Source organism: Lepisosteus oculatus, chromosome 2 (genome assembly GCF_040954835.1).
Source record: "Lepisosteus oculatus isolate fLepOcu1 chromosome 2, fLepOcu1.hap2, whole genome shotgun sequence".
Classification (NCBI taxonomy): Eukaryota; Metazoa; Chordata; class Actinopteri; order Semionotiformes; family Lepisosteidae; genus Lepisosteus; species Lepisosteus oculatus.
In genome coordinates, this window is record NC_090697.1 from 22,436,318 (window position 1) to 22,455,482 (window position 19,165).

Genomic DNA, 19,165 nt, shown 5'->3' on the forward strand with positions numbered 1-19,165 from the left:
GAATGAATACTAGTGAACACAACAGTCCCCCAGTACCTGACTGGGAACCACTGTCTTAGGGTCCCCCATCCCAGTACTTACCAGTCCAGCCTATACTCAGGGATTGGACACAATCATGTTACAAGGTGGTACGGCTGTGGTGAAATTATAGGACAAAATCAAACAAAATGTTAAGACACAGATCTTGTCTAAGTAACACCTTAAGAAATGGCTTGATGTGATTCATAAAGCTGTGGTGCACCGCAGTACCGACCAGGCCCGGTTTGCATGTATGATCTGATAAGCCCAGGCTATGAGGTGGTAGCGCTGCACTCAAAACACAGCGGGACATAAAAAAGTAAAATTGTTATTATAATAATAACAACAACAACATCACTTTATTAACCCTTTACAATTTCTTGCATTAGGAATTATCTTTTCCCATACCCCAGCTTGCTCTCCATGAGACACAGACAGGGAGAGAAGCTTGGGGTCAGAGCGCAGGGTCTGCCATTGTACAGCACCCCTGGAGCAGTTGGGGTTAAGGGCCTTGCTCAGGGGCCCAACAGAGTAGGATTCCTCTGCCAGCTGCAGGATTTGAACCAGTAACCTTCCAGCCACAGACGCAGATCCTTAGCCACAGAGCCACCACTCCACTCCAAATCTTATTTATATAAACCTGCTTATAAAATCAATGGAAATTACACATCTTTATATTTTTCCAGGGATTAGAAGTTGCATCATCGTTATTTTTAAAACTCAACAAAGTTTATCCTGCCTGCTTTGGGAGGACTAGTGACTAAACCTACATGTCCTATTATGGAGTGTCTAGAAGTTTGCTGATCGCCCTAGGACCTTAAGAAGATACACTTTCCTTCTTTCAATTTCTGTTACTATCTGTTATTATGAAGTCTTCAGTGAGGGTGTGGGCTATCCTAAGGGTTACAATGAGGACCTGCTCTAATATCTTATATCTTGAGATCAGATTTAAAGATGCATACTGTACTGTCCATAACCATATAGCAATCAGAGTAGTCTGATCTCAGGATTTGAAATAGTCATTTTCCCATGGTGTTAAAAGACTTAGCCTTGAGATTGTTGGAGATGGCTTTAACTCAAAGCAGTGTTTATGATTGTAATGCATGTATAGTCTAGCAGTCATTTCTGCAAAGCACCAATGTGTTGGGAATAACCAGAAGCAGCAATTTTTTATTTTGTTTTTATTGTCAGATTTCTTTCGATTAGCTGTATAACTTGCAGTGCAATTTAATCAGTACAGCATTTGACATATTTTTGCGCGTTTCTGCCCGTTAGGAATGAATTCCTGAACATTTTTACATAGTCTAGTTTTGTGAGACAAAATAGCGTTTTAAGTATAAAACGTCGGAAATAGACCCATCACATATCATAAAATGCTTATTCCTTCTCTGTGTGACGTAGCAAGCTGAGGTTTATCCCGGACACAAAGAGCACAAAGCAGAACAACGCTTTGGGCAGGACACCAGGATATACGAACTCCACACAGAAGGCACCCCTCTCATCGCTGTGAGATAGTCAACGGGGCCACCTGTTTCATACAAATGAACAGGGCCAAAAAAAACCTCTGACGGCAGTTATATGATACTTGTTTAAAAGATCCCGACACAATTTTTTTTTTTAAATAGGATCACCCCTCTCATGATTTTGACAGACAAATAAGGCTTTGCTTTATATAGACTGACGCATTGTATCGCGTATCTAGAGTTGGTGGCGGCGGTGGTATGGGAAAACGACGAGCCAGCACCACTAGCGAAGTTCATTATAAATATAGACGCCGCCGGAACATTAGCGATGCTCGGTTGCAGCTCAGGCACCGAAGTTTAGTGAATGAGTAAGGCGAGTGGCATTCTCGGTGCACAGCAGGAATGCCTTTCCATAGACGAGCCGTGTGAGCGCTGCATGGACAGAGGAGGGTTGTGGGTAAACGAGGCTGTCTGCGTGCGTGTTGATGTCAGAGGGGAGAGAGAGGGAGTACTTGGAATTGGAAGAGTATGGAGGACAGGAGGAGGTAGTTACACCAACTGACATCATGTAGAAACAAATTACATTGAAAAGTTGAGAGGAAAAAAAAAAGGGACTTTTCCTACACTTGAGGCGCATCCGTCTGTGCCCGAAGGGATCGCGCTGAACTACAAGGAAGGCGATCGGCTTCTTGGACTGGTTTCTCTCTGCGAGGATGTGGACGGAGTTTGCACTTTATTCTGTGGAAAGGAAAGAGGGGTGGATTTTTAATGCTCCGGGTTGTTTTTGAACTGGAGAAATTTGAAATTGACGGGAGAGGCAGACCAGACCGCTCAAAAAGGGGGGTGGAGGTGGGGAGGGTGAAGAAAACGCCCTGTTTCTGATATTTTACTAAGTATTAAGTTACTTTATCGCGCCGGCATAGTAAATAACTCATTAAAAATGGAACGGGAACTTTTGCTTTCGTTGGGCTGAAGGACTTTCCGATACACGCCGCGGTGTTTGTGGAAGTATTACTTTATTTCTTCTTGGGATTTTTTTTTTCCCACCCTGTGCAGAGCGAGTCTGAAGTTTCCCAAGGCGGCCTCTCTGAGGCTTGCTTTTTAGGCCCACGGGCATTGCCCGAGAACAAAAAGACGGATCCGAGAGGATCTTCATGTAAACCGACTTTTTAAAGAAAACGGGCTCTCAACGTTTCTGCAAAGGGACTGACTTTGAGAAAGCCGTAAAAATGTCGGCCGGGGCGGAAAGGCGGATGGAAAACCGGCTGAAAAAACTGGAAGCCATGATCAAAGATCCTAGATCTCTGATCAACTTGGAAAGTTTACTGGTAAGTTTGCTGTATTCTCATATTAATATTTAATCGCTCCTCGACGTCTCGCGCGCGGCAGCGGGGCACGAGCACAATTAGATCAGCCAGCAGTGTTTTTTCCTACTGAAGCGATCGAGCTGTGAAACTGCAGTGGAATGACACACCTCGTTAGAAAAAAAAAATGTTACTCTTTAAATGCATTTTTACACCGTGTGAATCTGAGCACCCTTAAATGCATGATGCGTATGTATCTGCCTTTAACAACGTTCCCATATACACCTGTATTTGGATTATGTAAGGACTAAGTACTGTTCCAGATCTTTTTTTTTTTAATATCACAAGCAAGCATGTGTGCCGTAAATAATCGATAAATAATCACTAGTTTAGGCTGCTTTGCTAGATGTGTATTTAAATACTCCCTTTTGTGAAAACGTTATTTTCAGTGCGTACTTTTGCAAGCTACCTGCAATACTGCATGTAATCGTTCGCATATAAACAACGCCGTTAATGAGCACTGTTAGGTCAGTAGCATAAGATATTTGCTGTACATTTCCGCTTTACGTGTAAACCGTGTAGTTGACTGTGTATAGTGCCACTTTATTAGAAAGGCTGGTTTACCAGCAGCGAGAAATAAAACGCATAATAGCACCTTAGCACAGATAGAAGAGCAGGTTTGGAAATCCTTGTTCAATTTCAGTAAGTGCACAACGATCTAGAAAAAAGGCACTCGGTGCACGCGCATGATTCTGTAATGTGAGGTCTTGAATTGCAGTGTATTGTGTTATACAGAGTCAACAGGCCTAATAAAAACGATTGGAGATGGTACGCTTCAGGTCAAGAGTGTTCCCGGGGTGAGGTGTGTGTATATATATATGTACTTAGTCATCAAGGGAGAGCCGTCGTGATGGCAAGACTGTGCTGGGAAAGTTGGTTACCTCGGGGCATTGTCTGGTTTACTTGAGTTCATCATAATGCGACATTCGAGGACAGTGGCGCTTGTAGCATCGATACTCCGTGCGCCTAGACAGATGTGCCTGTCGTGCCCGCGTTTGTTTGGAAATGTGTGTTCGGCATAACACCGCACAGCACGAAAATAGTGACAACCATATATTAAACCAGTTAAAGATTTGTGAAATTTCGGTGGCGATAGAAGTCAACATCCTGAATGCGCTGACATACTAAGGCTTTTCGATGAAAGTGGCTGGAATTTGTCGGAATACACGGCAGCCTGAGGTTTATTTTGGAATGAAGTAGAAATTCAGGCATATGAAAATGCCGCTGATGAAGAATTTGAACCAAGAGTGAGTGGGAGTGAAGCAGAATGTCCGGTGTTGTTGGGTTTTCGATGATGCATCAGAGCGCTCAGTACTCCCACCCTTATCACAGGTACAGGAGTGGGTACCGCTAGTGCTGGTCAGCCCGTTGACTTTGTCCACTGAAGCTAGTCAATTTCGTAGTAAAAATTGCCTGCTGATGTGTCCAAGGTTAACGTCTCTCTTTTGTATGTCTTTGACGCCAAATTTAAATGTTGAAAAGTCTATAGAAATTGGGAGAGTGTATTCTCAATTGTCAACAGCTCGAACTAGTGACAGTGGTAATGTGGAAGAAGGCTTGTACCGGGAGTGAATATTTCCACTGATGTTTCCACTTTAAGCTATAATGCCTTTTTAAAAAGACATTTATGGAGAAGAACTGCTTGCATTTGCTGAATATCCCTGAAAAGGCATTCCTCCTACAGCAGTCATAACATGGTTAAGTGGTAGCTTACAGGAAGGAACTATCTAGCAGCCATATCACTCTGCAACTCACAATTGGCAACCCACTGAAGCTAAGCAGTGAGCCTGGTCAGTACCTGGATGGGAGACCTCCTGGGAAAAACTTAGGTTGCTGCTGGAAGAGGTGTTAGTGGGGCCAGCAGGGGGCGCACACCTTGTGGTCTATGTGGGTCCTAATGCCCCAGTATAGTGATGGGGACACTTCGGATGAGACATAAAACCGAGGTCCTGACTCTCTGTGGTCATTAAAAATCCCAGGGTGTTTCTCGAAAAGAGTAGGGGTGTAACCCCGGCGTCCTGGCCAAATTTCCCATTGGCCCTTACCAATCATGGCCTCCTAATAATCCCCCTCTATGAATTGACTACATTACTCTGCTCTCCTCCCCACTGATAGCTGATGTGTGGTGAGCATTCTGGCGCACTACGGCTGCTGTCGCATCATCCAGGTGGATGCTGCACATTGGTGGTGGTGGAGGGGAGTCCCCATTATCTATAAAGCGCTTTGAGTGGAGTGTCCAGAAAAGCGCTATATAAGTGTAAGCAATTATTATTATTATTATTATTATTATCTAGTCAAATAGGCTAAGAAGCATGTTAAATGGGTGTGTGATCTGAGTTCTCCATTGTCTTTGAAAGTGTTAAGTTATTATTTGGTCATCAAAGGCAGTCAAATGGTGAAAATTATACACCAGCACTTTGTGTCAGTGTAGAACATCATGTAAAGTACAATTAGTTCCATACCTTGACCTCGCATATTGATTCCTTTACCTTTAACCAGGTTGAGAGCAGGAGTACATTCACCCTGATGCTCAGTAGTGCATCTAATTTCCAATAAATTCTCACTTAACTTCTGTAACCGTTTTTATGTTCTTTGGAAAATGCACCTCATTGCTCTTAGCTGCTTTGATGAAAGACAAATTTCTATGTTTTACACACAAACGTCAAAATCGTAGAAACATTGCAAGTAAGCATTCTGTTAATTAATAAAAGGTTACATAACAGACATTAGTCCTTACATACTGTATTTCACACCACGCCTTTGGGAATCCACAAGTCTGCACTTGAATTCTGTGAATTTACTTCCCCCACAGCAGCCCCAGTTCACAATTGATTTCCTTTATGTTGTGCTTATCATCCTACAAAACCTAAAGTTCCTTATAGGAGGGGACCTCTACTGGTCAGCACCCAACTGGGTGTCATGTGACAGCCGTCATACACCAGCAGAACCACTACAGTTCTTATTAAGGGGGTGTTAACTGCAGGTAGGCCAGGTGGTGCAACTCCCTAGAATGGAAGTTAGCTAGGATGCCAGAGTTCATTCTTATCACCATTCTTATAAACCGTGCCAGCGGATCTTTAATGACCAACTAGTGTGGACCTCAGCTTAACGTCTCATCTGAAGGCTGGCACCTCTTTGCCCTCCTCTCTTGATGCAGTCGCATCAGTGGTCCAGAGAATGTGGTGGCCACCTTTTGGTCCATGGAGTGTGTGCCACTTGTAAAGGTCACAGGTGGCACAGTGTTGAGCAATGCTGGCTCATGGTGCTGAGGCCCCCGGTTCAATTCAGTTCCAGACAACGGGGTGCTGTCCGCATGGAGTTTATCCGCGTGTTCAAGTGGGTTTCCTCCTACAGTTAAAAGGCATGCTGGTAGGTTAATTGGCTTCTGGGAAGCTTGGCCTTAGATGTGAGTGTGTGAATGTGCCGTCCAGAATTCCCCCACCTTGTGCCCGTTGCTTTATGGCACAGACTTTGGTTCCCCCACGACCCTGTATTAGATAAATAGGTGAGAAAATGGATAGATGTAAAATCCGTTAGCACACGAATGGAACATATTATTTTTTCTCCAGTTATTTTCTTTGCAGGGAATATACTTAAGTCGCCTTCAGCTGGCTGTAGGTGCCGAGGTGCTGTAGCAGCTTGTAGAGAAACAATTGCAAAAGAAGGTTTTGGAGAAAGCCTAAGGATTCTTTTGGTCTCGCAATTAGGATGATTTGATGATTCAAATATTTTATTTTGTCATCTTAAAGGGATTACCAAATAGCCAACCATCCTTTTAGGCATTAAATAAACAAGGGGCATTAGTCAGCTGGTGAGAAGCAGCATTCCTACCTCAGTTGTTCATCTTCCTTATGACACAGGCCAGAGCATTCTTCATTCTTTGTGAAAAACCCTTCAGCCAAACTCTTATTTCCAGCGTACAGTTCTTCAGGAAGCAAGATGTCACAGTGGGGTAAAGGGGGTAAGAAATGTTTTCAGTCAAATGAGCCCGAAGCAGCTGATGGATGTCAAACCCTTTGGCCCAGTCGCAGATTCAGCTTTGGCTGCTTTTTGAAGTTGGAATTTTTATAGCTTTTTAATCAAAATATGTTATTTGTAGACCCCCCCTCCGACAGCATGGCAAGATTTTCAGTACATGGTGGAGGCGGGTTGAAAATTCCTCTGTCATGTTGCATTAGAATTAAAAAGTGAACATGAGAAATAAAATAAAATCAGTTTCTTTTCCAAGCACACCGTGGAGACAGATCCCAGGTTGGACCCATTTTGTAATTTTAATCATCATGTCAGAGAGCACTTGATGGCTAAGAGAACATGAGATTTGGAAGACTTGGATTTAATTCTGATCAAATCCTCCCTGTTTCTCAAGGCTCTGTTTCTTTATTGCATCAATAGCTCTGTTTACTAGTGGACAAAAGCAGTTTTAGGAACGTCCGAGCAATTGCCTGCACATAAATGTGTCCAAATCACCTTGTAAAGCACAGTTATAAGCCCTCATTCTTCACTAACACTAATTTCAAACAAAATTTTTAATCTAACGATTCCAGGGTTGGAGATCCAAGATAACAGTCATTAAGGTGGAGGTGGTGATTTGTGTTTTTTCTGTCTTCGTGGGAAATCCAGGACACAACAGCTATACACTGTTGTACTGACATAATTTAGGAACACTTTACACTTTTTGAGATGCAACTTTTAACCTCGCATACTGAAAGGGAAAAATAAGTGACTGCTCTGCATTTTCCAGCTCCTTTAGGATATAAAGGCACAGAACTACATGTTAAAAAAACAAAGCTACAGATGACATTTTCCTGCCTTTCTGTAAACGGGTTGATTGACATGATAATTTCTCATTGGAATTTTAAAAGGCATCCAAAGAGGCCATTGTCAGGAAAAAAACAGTTGTCAGTATTAAAAGTAGTACTTTACTGACTGCCTGTGGTTAGTAAATGTTACATTATTAATGTACTCTGAATAGCTTTAAGGCCAAACATATTTCATTAATGTCAACATGACTGACGTGTGCTTTCTTTGTGGAACAAAGTGACGTTTATAATTTAGTGAAAGGTAATACAATTTAAATAGAAATATAATGTAAATTGGTCATAATACAATAGGCAGTATGGTGGCAGTGTGGTAAGCAATGCTGCCTCATAGTACTGGGGCGCTGGGTTCATTTTCTGGGGTGCTATCTGTGTGGAGCTGGTACGGTAGGTTCTCCCTGTGCTCTTCTGTGTTTCCTCTGGGTGCTTCAGTTTCCTCCCGTAATCCAAAGACATACTGGTGGGTTAATGGGCTTTTTGGAACATTGATATATCACATAAAGATGTGAGTGTGTGTGCCCTGCAGTGGACTGGCATCTCATCCAGGGTGTGACCCACTTTGTGGCCATTTCTTGCCAGAATAAGCTTCAGCTCCCCCATGACCCTGTATCAGATAAAGTGGTTAGAAGGGTGGATATGCTATGGCTTGTATGTTTCAGGTATAGCCTGAAAAAGAACAGTGACCACTTCTTCTCCAGGTGTTTCATGCTGGTGGCGTTTTTTAATGCATTGCATTTCAAAAATCCATTAGCACATTATACGGCTTTATACCAGAATGGCTAGCATCATGGCAGTGTCTCATATTTTATTTAATTGAATACAAAATGATTCTCCAGTATGCACTTTGGGTGGGGTGGGGGGGATCTCAAGTAACCTATCTGAAGGTTCTCATTTTAGTTTTGGGATTAAGAAAAACAGTTTTCTCAACAGATATTAAAATGTATGTTGCATTTGCAGTACATCTTTCTAAGTTATGGTTGTTTTAGATTGTTTGTATTGTTAATCAGATTTTGAAGAACCAAGGCACCATAATTTATAACAGCTGCTGCAATTAATTAGCAATTATTACATTAATTTGCATTGAAAGATTTCCACACATCATAATGAAATATTTCGAGACAAGAAGCCAAATTAATATAGGCCCCCTAGTTATGGAGACAAATTATGATTTCTTCTCATTGAATTAAGTTGTAGCACAACTTGGGACATTAAAAAGTTATGTTTCATGCAGACGTTACGCATGACTGCAGTCTAGCTGTGCTCGCTAAATTACTTCCTTGAGAATGAAAGAACAGATGCAAACAAGAGGAGGGCATTTGGTAATTAGTAGCTAATTGATCCGTGGATCTCATGCAGCTGTCTCTCAGAATAAGTTGGAGTGTGGGTAGCCTGTCCTCTACTCCCACAACTGTTGGTGTAAAGAAACGCCTCCTGTTTTTAGTTTTTTTAAAGGCACTTCCATGTGGTACCCAATGGTGTGACTGTCAGATCTTCTGTTCGCACTGATTCTCCATACTGCTCTCTGTAAAGCAGAATGCCAGTCAGCGATGCGCATAGATGCCATCGGTGGAAGTACCTAGGGTACAGTTGTGCTTTGGCACAGATGGTAGTGGGATTAGTGCAGGCCAATAGCTCTGCTTCTGTCTGTGCTAGAGGGAAAAATGCCACACACTCTCAGCCAATGTGTGTATGGCATATATACGGTGTCCTGTGCAGTCTGTAATTATTCATCAGTCCCAGCTCCCGTAGGATGAACCACAGCCTGGCCCAGCCAGCAGATATCACTTGTCCCATCGGTCTCCCACCACTGCCAAATTGGAGTAGTGGAGGAGTTTATTGCCTGTGTACGTGTACATTGGAATCCTTATTTGTGCCATTGTCTCAGGGCATACACAGTCCAGCAGACGACAGAGAATGACGGACAATACCACACGATGTAGACAGGACATTACAAAACGGTATGTAAGAAATCGTAACAGCCAGAACAATTAATACGTTGTAGAGCGAGGCACACCATCATCTCTTAATCTCTGCAAACTCTGACTGAATGTGTTGGTGTGTAGCCAAATGTTATGTAATGCTTCTGTACCTATAATTTTAAAATTAAGTCATTTATGCATAAATTGGTTTTTAATTATGTTCTGTGCTAAAAATAACAGTAATGCCATTACAGATACCCTAGTAAAGCCATCTTGTTGCTCTTATGTAAGAAATGGTACTCCTGGGAACACATTGAACCCAGGCTATAATTGCCTCTGTTAGTGCCAATTCCCACAGCACTCTTTTTCATAGTGCTGAGAGAGACATTGCTGTACTCATATTGGATCCCCTTTATGAAACACTGTTTTAAAAATCTTTTTCTTGATAAAATTACCACATTTTAAAACGAATGAAGTTAGTGGCCTGGTGTACAACCTGGTACAACCAGCTTGCCTGGAAAATGGTGCATATCTGTCTTATCTGTTTTATCAGTCGCACTGGGATCGAGTACATTCCAAAGGGTGATTTCCTCTCTGTCTTGAAAAACAAAAATGCAACGTGGAGATTGTCTGAGACTTGTACTCATTTTCAGAAGATGATCACCCACATGGACTGCATTTTTTTCTGCAGCTATCTCATTTTACTGGTGTATTAGGCTAATCAGCAAAAAGGAAAAGAAATTCTGTTCATACTGAGAATCACAGCTCAGAATAATATGAAATCTCTAGTCTTTTCTCAGCATTTATAGTCTCTTTTGGCAGTCTAGTGGAATCCATTATGTTAAAGTTTTGAATAATTATTGCTATGTCATGATACCTCCAGTGTAGTTTTTTTCTGATTTTATGCAAGGTAAAGTAATTTTCTTCTTGCACTTTGAACTCTTGAGCCTTGCTCTTACTTTAAGCTGCAAAAAGGATAGGTTGAATATATCTACTTATGTCTCAACAGGTGTGACTATACTGTCTTGTTAAACATGGCTTCATCCATATTCACATTATCACAAAAACACTTCTGCTGTTTCAGTCTGGCCTATTTGTTCATGTTGCACAGTCTGATGGCTCTATGTTTAATCTAAGTTAAATCTTTCACTCTAAATCTGGGGAAGAAAAAATATTTGTACTATAGTAAAACTAAGAAATGTCAGGCTGGGTAGTGATTCATCAGGGGCTCTGATGTCCCTGAAAGATGGGACTTTCAGTCCCAAGGTGAATTGGTGATGTGTAGAAATCTTTATGAGGGATGTTTTAGGTAAAGACTGCTTGGTATATGTAATTGTTGTGGAAGCAGTGCTTTTACACTGAAATAAAATATGTTCTTAACAGCCTTGTGTACCATGAGATCAAGCTTTTCACATCCCCATAATAAAGGGAACTGTCAACTTTGTCTTAAACAAGATCTGAATTCTACACAGGTTCCTCCTGCATGAATATTTTTAAGTTATGAAGTTGAGTTACCAATTTAAGAAAAAATATATTTATTTTGTACTAAGTTTATCCTAATGGGGTACAAAGGGAGGATGGCATTTAAGACTGAGAGCAAGGGGTTCTTCTTTACACAAAGGGTGGTGGGAGTATGGCACAGGCTTCCCAGCTATGTTGGAGCTGATACTCTGACTTCTTCAAGAAACAGCTCATTGGTATTCTTGGGTCAATTAACTACTGACAAGCAGTTCATCTAGGTGTGTAATTGGGCTTTCGTGCATTTGTATGCTTTACAGTTTTTACTCTAACATCACAAAGTCCAGTTTCTGATAATGTCTGTAGGGTCTGTGTCTTTAGTCTATCAGTTCTCAACCGTGTTGTATCATTTGTATGTTTTGTACTGTGTCTGGTTGTGCTACTACATGTATGCAGATATGATTTTTATCTTTTAAGTCTGGAACAAAGTGTCAGACCTACAATCTACATTTCACCTGTTCCTGCTGCAAAATAATTTTATAGCCATGTTCCCAGTGTTATTGAATTCTCTTTTTAAGTAGCCGAACAAGCCTGCTAAGCAGGCTCTTTACCCTTGACATTATCTTCCTACGCAGCCTCCCTGGATGCTGTCAAATGCCTGACAGGAAATTGAAATCACATCCTGAATTTAAGAGAAAAAAAACAACGAAAAATGCACCAGAAACACTCTTATCTATGTTTCTCCTGAGATGTGAGCAAGGAGGTTGCACAGGCCTTCATTTGTTAATTTATTTGTCCAGTTTATTATTTTTGGCCATTTTAATTGTAAGATTAAAAAATTTCATTGGTTACACTGGAGCTGAGTTTATGAAAGGGGCAAGGGGAAGAAGTTTTATTTTTCCATTAAGGTTTTTAAAAGTCAAAACTTTTCTTCAGCAAAGTTAGGTTTACATTGAAGTGTCAACCTGAAAGGAATCTCTCAAGACACCAGAGAAGCCTTGTCTGGTAATCTACGCTTGAGGGAATTGGAGGTACTTACCAGGCTTCGGATTTATAGTGTTTTCTGTTCTGGAAACCATAAAAGCAGTTGCATTTTTTTGTGCATTCCAAATGCTGAAAGAAAAATATGACTGTTTCCCCATCCTTAACCTATAGGCCTGTTTATTGTATTTAATCAGGCTGCAGTGATGATTAGAAGCGGTGAAGGCTTCTAATCTCGGAGTGTAGAGGTGTATGTGAACCTTCATAGGAGTTACAGCCCAGCATACTGTGTCTTTGGGAGGCTGTTAAAAATGAACAATTAATGCCTGGATACAGCTGTGGCTTGTGCATTTATAGTACAAGATTTTGTCCCCCAACTGTGACGTGGTCGGGGTTTCCGCTCGTTTGGGCTTCAGAAGAAGGATTTACAGTATGTTCCTGCAGGTAACTGGAGAACTTGTATGTCTTCCCTTGTGGAACAGCAGACCCTGGATGTTCAGCATGTGCTCCTTTTGAAGGGACTCTTTGATTGTTCGTAGGACGAGGAGCTTTAGTCGTATTGAGTTATTTGTGTGAGAAGCTTGAGGCCTTGTTTGGAGCATGACTTGAATGGGTGAGAGTACAACACCCTCCCCTCCACAAAGTGAAAAGAGCTGAGGAGCTCATGGCAGGGGTAGGCATAGAGGTGAGGGAGGGCTGGGAACAGGGGGAAAAGTATTTTTACCTGGGTGGTTATTGTGGGAGGGATAGGGATTAGGGTTTGGGGTTTGTCTACTCGTTATACTATGGTTAATGTTCTTTATTGTTTTCTTTTTTTTTTGCTGGTGAAAGTAAAAAAGTGTGCACATAAAATTGGGTCGATATAGCGAAAAAGTGTTGTCCTCCCCTCTTGAATTTCTTTCAAGAGTCCTATTAAAACGACAAAAGGGAAATCATCTTGGGCCACATACTAATACAATTAACCACCAGGGTAAGTTGCAGCACTTTGTTTCAGAAAAGGAAGAAAACTCTGTATGATATTCAAAAAGAAATACCTAAGGGGAGACCTAAATTGCTGTTACACCAAAAATGATTAATCTGTCACTTCTCACCTGCATTGTTTCATTTGAAAATACAGGTGTAAGATGAAACAGCTGACTAATGCCTCGTGAATACAGCTCTTTGACTTAAATAGAACAAAAATAACTAGGAACAAGAGCAGGGCACCTGTATGTAGGAGCTGAATTGCTGATGAATACATTATCTTGTACTTGACTGTTTCTTTGAAATAGGTCTATGCTTTATACTGTAGTCGGTGGCTGCTTTATCAGTTAATGTCAAAATACAAAGGCAAGTGAAATTAATGTGAAATAAAACCTATTAGGTTCCTGGAATGTACAGGGTTTAGAGGGGCTATTACTATTTTAGTTAAGGAAAATCTACTTTCAGCACATTCAAGCCCACTTTTAAAACTACAAAAGTCAGCTTTTGTGCAGGTTCTTGCCTGTCAGAAGACTAGTTTGTGGAAATTTGGATCATGTAGTTCATGTGGGATAGATGGAGTTTTCCCTGGGATGGGAAAGCAAGTTTAAACACTTCTAATATATTTTTAAGACGTGGCTGCTCTCATTAAAGGGGGATTTGGGGTTTAGAAAGAATCAGCATTGATGAGTGCATTTCAAACCACAATAGAAGTAAAATGTACAAAGTAACTTCTAAAACCTCCAATTTACATCTCAAAATAGACAACATTTCCAGATAGTGTGCAGCACCATGTTCTCCGAATCGGAACGAGACAGACAAACACGTTGATGTGTTTCGGCTTTATTCCTTTGTAAACAAGCAGGGAATCTTTTTTTAATACAAAAGAAATATTGATTTTGAGGCGGTTTTGGAGATGGATACTACTTGTTAACTCTGCAATGCAGAGACATTTCGGCGGTGAAATGTCTTCTGCACAGCTTGTATTAAATCGCTCGTACATTCATTACATTAGTCATTAAGGTGACTAGAGAGCAGGAAGGGCTGCAAGTATCAATGAATTTTTGTTACTGAAACTTAATAACCGGTCTGAAAAAGTGGGACTGCAGTTCCCCTTTAATAACAAAGCTTCCTTTCATTTGTGTCCCAAGTTTCATTCCCAAAGAATCCCAAAGTGTTTTACACATAAGAAAGGACCCACTTTACCCACTATTCAAGTGGGGCCCCACTACACTGCAGGTCAGATGGAGGGCTTCACAGGTTGAATGAATGGGGATGTTTAAAGAGGTCAGATTGTGCAAGCCCGGTGTGGAATTCAGCCAGAACTCCAGAGTAAACACCCCTGCTCTTAGACAAGGCTGTGTGACCCTTAATGGGTAAGTAACCAGGACCTTGGGTCTGAAAAATCCTTCCTTACCACCATGCTGGGACATTGGACTGGAATGTCATACCCAGAGGGGAGAGAGCCACCTGTTGGTCCACAAACACTGCTTAAAGCAGCAGCCAGAATTTCCTTTTAAGTTAAAAATCTATAGCTCACCATATGAGTGTTATACCTTTTATATTTGAAAGGATCTGAAAGACAATGTATGTATGCATAGATACAAGATCCATCTTCTACTACTTTGGCCCCCCTGTGCAGTTTAATCTAAGAGTTTAGCAGGGATATGAAACACACTGTAATGTTTTGCTCATTTGTTTAAAGAAACTACTTTTGACCTACTCCAGTAGTTCTATGAATTTTGATTGTGTTTCCAAGATCAGACTTCTTATTCTGAGAGAAGATTCTGTTATATCTTAGGAGGAGGTGAACAGAGTGATGAAACCAATTCATAGATGGGGATTATAAGGAGGCCATGACTGGTAAGGGCCAATGGGAAATTTGGCCAGGATGCTGTGGTTACACTCCTACTCTTTTCGGGAGACGCCCAGGGATTTTTAATGACCATAGAGTCAGGACCTCGGTTTTACGTGTCATCCGAAGGACAGTGCCTTTTTACAGTACAGTGTCCCTGTCATTATAAAGGAGCATTAGGACCCACACAGACTGCAGAGTGACGCCCCCTACTAGGCAGTCTAACACCTCTTTCAGCAGTAACCTTAGCTTTTCCAGGAGGTCTTCTATACAGGTACTGGCTAGGCTCACACCTGTTAGCTTCAGGGATTGCCAGATGGGAGCAGGATGATATAGCTGCTGGCTTCTTATGTATGAAGACTACTTGGGATCTGTTTTTGAAATTCTTATAAACTTTGAATTCTAACTCACTTACAAATACTATAGGTATTCTGCATATGTTGTGCACAGTACTACCTCGTTAGGCTCCAGAGACCCTGAGATGTCTTTTGATTGCCTTTCCCTGAAGATGTGCACTGTTGGGGATCTGTAGAAGCAACTATCTTTAAAATACTTGTGGCATATAGTAACCATCTAACTGAAGTGAAGATGGGCCAATGTGTATTGCATTTCAGGGAAATGCAATTTATATCTTAGGAAGTGACACAGCAGAAAAGGTCAGAAGACACCAGGGACTTTATTATTTCAGTGCTTAAAGCAGTTTGCTTTAACTCAGGGCTCTCAAAATAGGGCCTGATGCAAGAGGTATCTGGGGAGACAAGGTATGCAGTCTGCTATTCCTACTGCTGCATCAGTTTTAGTGTTCATATACCTATTTTCAACAGAGTGCTCTTGGAGTCTTCACTGCAGCAATATCTGTTTATATCACAGTGTTACTGAAAATTGTGCTAAAACACTGAACGATGTCTTGTACAGGACCTGGAAAAAATATGTGATGACTTCAGTTTTATCACCCATAAAGAAATAAAAGCCAGTTTCACGGGTTTTAACTCAGCCTGAAGTCCTGGACTATGACCTGTGTCATAAAAATCCCCATCTCTTATGATTATAACAGCGTTTCAACATTTACCCTGTACTTTTTTAGTTTGATTAGCCCTCCAGGAAGTTTAGCAATCATGTTTATGCTCCTTTTTAACCATTTTTAGAAACCTTTTAAATCACAGTCTTAAAAATGTTAGTGAATTGTTTGAATTCATGTGGCAAATTCTTCAAAGTTGTGGATCTTAATTCATATAGGAGGCATAATACAACTGTCAATCAAGCCTTTGAGGAAGAGGAAAAAACTGGCACTGAATGTGCTTCTCAGACACGAGAAACACCATTTATGTGGATCAAGCAGGAAAAGTCCTCCTTTTTTCTAGGTTTTTGTGAGTTCTCGGCACAATGTGCGGATTTCTCACATTTTGAAAGAATTTACACCACTATTTGGACAGCTCCGATACTCATCTCAGATCAACAACCGGTACAGAATTTAGCTACTGTCCCTTCGATGGCTTGATTATCAGACACACAGAAGACACCCTGTTAATAATTAGGTTCTTTTCTCATACACAGAAGGATCAGCCTTGTGAAGCTTTGAGAATCACAAAGGATGACCTCAGTCTTTTTGCGTAAGCGGTACTCGTTTCCGATGAGCTGCAAACTGACTGAGGGGAGGGGAAGGAAACGGTTGCACTCAGACCCTTTTTAGGTTCCTTCACTGTAAACAGAAATATCCATTTAAAAAGTCTGTCCTTTTCCGCATAGAAGGATAACTTGTGAAGAGTAAGACTACCACCACTTCTGTGCTCCATTTTGGAATCTTCTGTTTACAAAGGTTTAAAGACCTCCATCAGTCTACTTTGCAAATGCACTGTTCTAAACCAGTGTTTCCTCTGTAGCGTTTGTAAGATTACTGTTATACATATGATACAGTAGAAACCTTGTAAGAAGGAAAGCAGCCCTTGATACTCTGCCTGAACAATGTGAATATGGAGATGATGAAACAGCTTCTTTTAGCAATTGATATCTGACTGCTTTACCCTTAGCTTTCACAAGTGTATCTTCTGATATATTATGCAAGACGATGGAGGACATCGGATGTCGGTGAAATGGCATTTGTGATCACCTTCCTGTAAGCATGCAGCTCGTGCATTGTTCCTTTTTTCTCAAACAGTCCTCGACTGCTTGTAAAAATAGGTTACCCATTATCATGATTTAGCCTGGATATGAAGACATTAGTTATTTACAGCAACTACTGTGCTAACTTTGGAACTGACGTATGAGCAGTTTTTAACCAATCCCACCAGAGTGTGGGATGGTGGTATGATTATTTTTATATGATTCTGACCACTAGGGCTGCCCTGCCAGGTAGTTTAGCTTTTCATGTTTAAATTTTCCATTTGTCAGAACTCAGAATCCTCCTAAAGGCTTCATTAATGTCATAAGGAGAATTGGAGAAGTATTTCTCGACTAATGCGTGCGTTTAAACATGTAAAATGTTAAGAATGGACTGTTTTATCCTTCATTTAAAAATGTAAGTCTGTTGAGAACAAATTCTGATTTGCAGTGGTGGTCTGGAGAATATCTGCACATTTACTGGACGAATCTGTGTGATGTGCTTTGCTCCAGGGTACCACAAGCATTTGAAACCACAGAGCTCTGGTCTGGAGTCCCTAACCCCATCTCCATTCTGATGGGGCTGTTCTGCCATCGCTTTTTATTTTGTACAACAGAACCTCGTTTCAGCCTCGCATTCTTTTTGGAGTCTTAGCGCTATTGTAGAAGGTACGGCTGACAACTTATCATAAACTTAGCATCCGCCAATAATGTGCTGTATTACGTCTCTCGTTTTTTTTTCAGGGTTTGATTAATCAGTGTAATACCGGGAGTGCAGAGAGGCTGTTGAATGCAAAGCCTGGCTACTTATTATAAGATAATGTCTTTTAGATGAATGCTGAAGGTGCACATTAGAATAATATTTCATGGAGTAAAAAATAAGAGGCCATTTCACGTTTTGGAGTTGGGGAAAAATCTACCGCCAGGCTGGAGCTCTCATGAATGTTTGGGTCAGCTAAACCTTTTTGTACCAGTGCGTTATAGGGATCCCTCAACACTCTTGAGTTTCTGATTTTGGTAAAACTACCTTGTATAGAAAAATGAGGGAAAATAGTGTAATCTGGTATGTGCTGAATATTTTCAGAAACCCAAGCCAGAAGCAACTGTTCGTTTTTTCTTATTAAAAGATCTACTTTTTTGCTTGCTTTTCGTCTGCTGGTTTCAAAACTAGAGATAAGCGATCTGTATCTTAATATTTTTACAACACGCATGCGCCTGAACTTTTGGTCCAATGTTGTGCATGTTCCTGCAGAAGCCAGAAAGTACACGTTTTTAGTTATAAAGTGTGTTTGGGAGTTTCTGGTCATTGTCCAAAAGTGCCTTGTATACGAATGGGACGCAACTCATGCAATTAAGACTCCACGTCCAGGCAATCATTTATTATACTAAATGACAAGTCAAAAAGAGTGGAGGCGCATTATTTACTTTAGTGCTTCAGTGAGTGTGAGTACAATGCGTTTACACAAGTCAAAAACAAACACAGGATCATGTCTGGCAATAAAAGTTTGGTGGCTCCACATACCAATCATGCTGGTGCACAGGTTTCTTTTACTGACAGACTTGCAGCAGTTTCATAGAGTGTATTTCTCTTTCTCAAAAATGTTTTCGCTCTCGGGCATTCAAAAGGCTTGTGATAGCCATAGCGCCACTAATCAGAGTGGTCTCCCGAAATTCTTTGTCTCTTGTCTGCAGTGTGCACCTCGCCAGATAAGCTGAGACCGGGGCTCTTTGTAGGCCTGATCTCCACCAAGACACTGGAGCAATGTACATATACTGATACTCGTAGCAGGGAACAAACCAAATGAGCAAGATGGGACGAGCTCTCCCCACCTCATAAGTAATTGTTCTAGTTTGGTAATGTGCGATTCCTCCTGGGAGCTGTTGTTCTTCTGACTCCTGCTGATTGGAGAACCATGACAATTCTACCGGAAAAATTATACTAAGCATAAGGTTTTCCACAGCTGTGGGTAAACAAGCCCCCTTTTCCAGCTTTGCTCCAGGTCCGGTAACACTGGACATGTGGCACCCTTTCTGTATCTTTTCTGCACTTTCATTACATTAAACGTATTGTGTACGCTTCCTTACTGGAGAGTGTTGTATTGTACTGCCGAGATCTGTTGGTGAAATGTTATTTTGTGTATCTTTCTTACCCCACTGTTGTTCAATAATTGTATTTTTATATGCAACGTGAATAAATGCAATGAGACCCGTTATAAACAACAACGCTGGTTAC

General features: G+C 41.1%; 1 protein-coding gene across 8 annotated transcripts in view; it reads left to right on the plus strand.

Moving 5' to 3' along the window:
- Nucleotides 1-1,817: 1,817 nt before the first annotated feature.
- Nucleotides 1,818-19,165, plus strand: part of rock2a (rho-associated, coiled-coil containing protein kinase 2a) — a 73,807-nt gene continuing 56,459 nt past the window's right edge. For 2 of the 8 annotated variants that reach the window (XM_069198798.1, XM_015351573.2), the window contains exon 1: nt 1,818-2,809. In XM_069198798.1, coding sequence (XP_069054899.1) covers nt 2,711-2,809 — 99 coding nt within the window. In that variant the 5' untranslated portion in view covers nt 1,818-2,710. Of the gene's footprint in view, nt 2,810-9,596; nt 9,621-19,165 lie in introns of those variants that run through there. The other 6 variants (XM_015351581.2, XM_069198822.1, XM_069198849.1 and 3 more) reach the window with 4 other exon arrangements.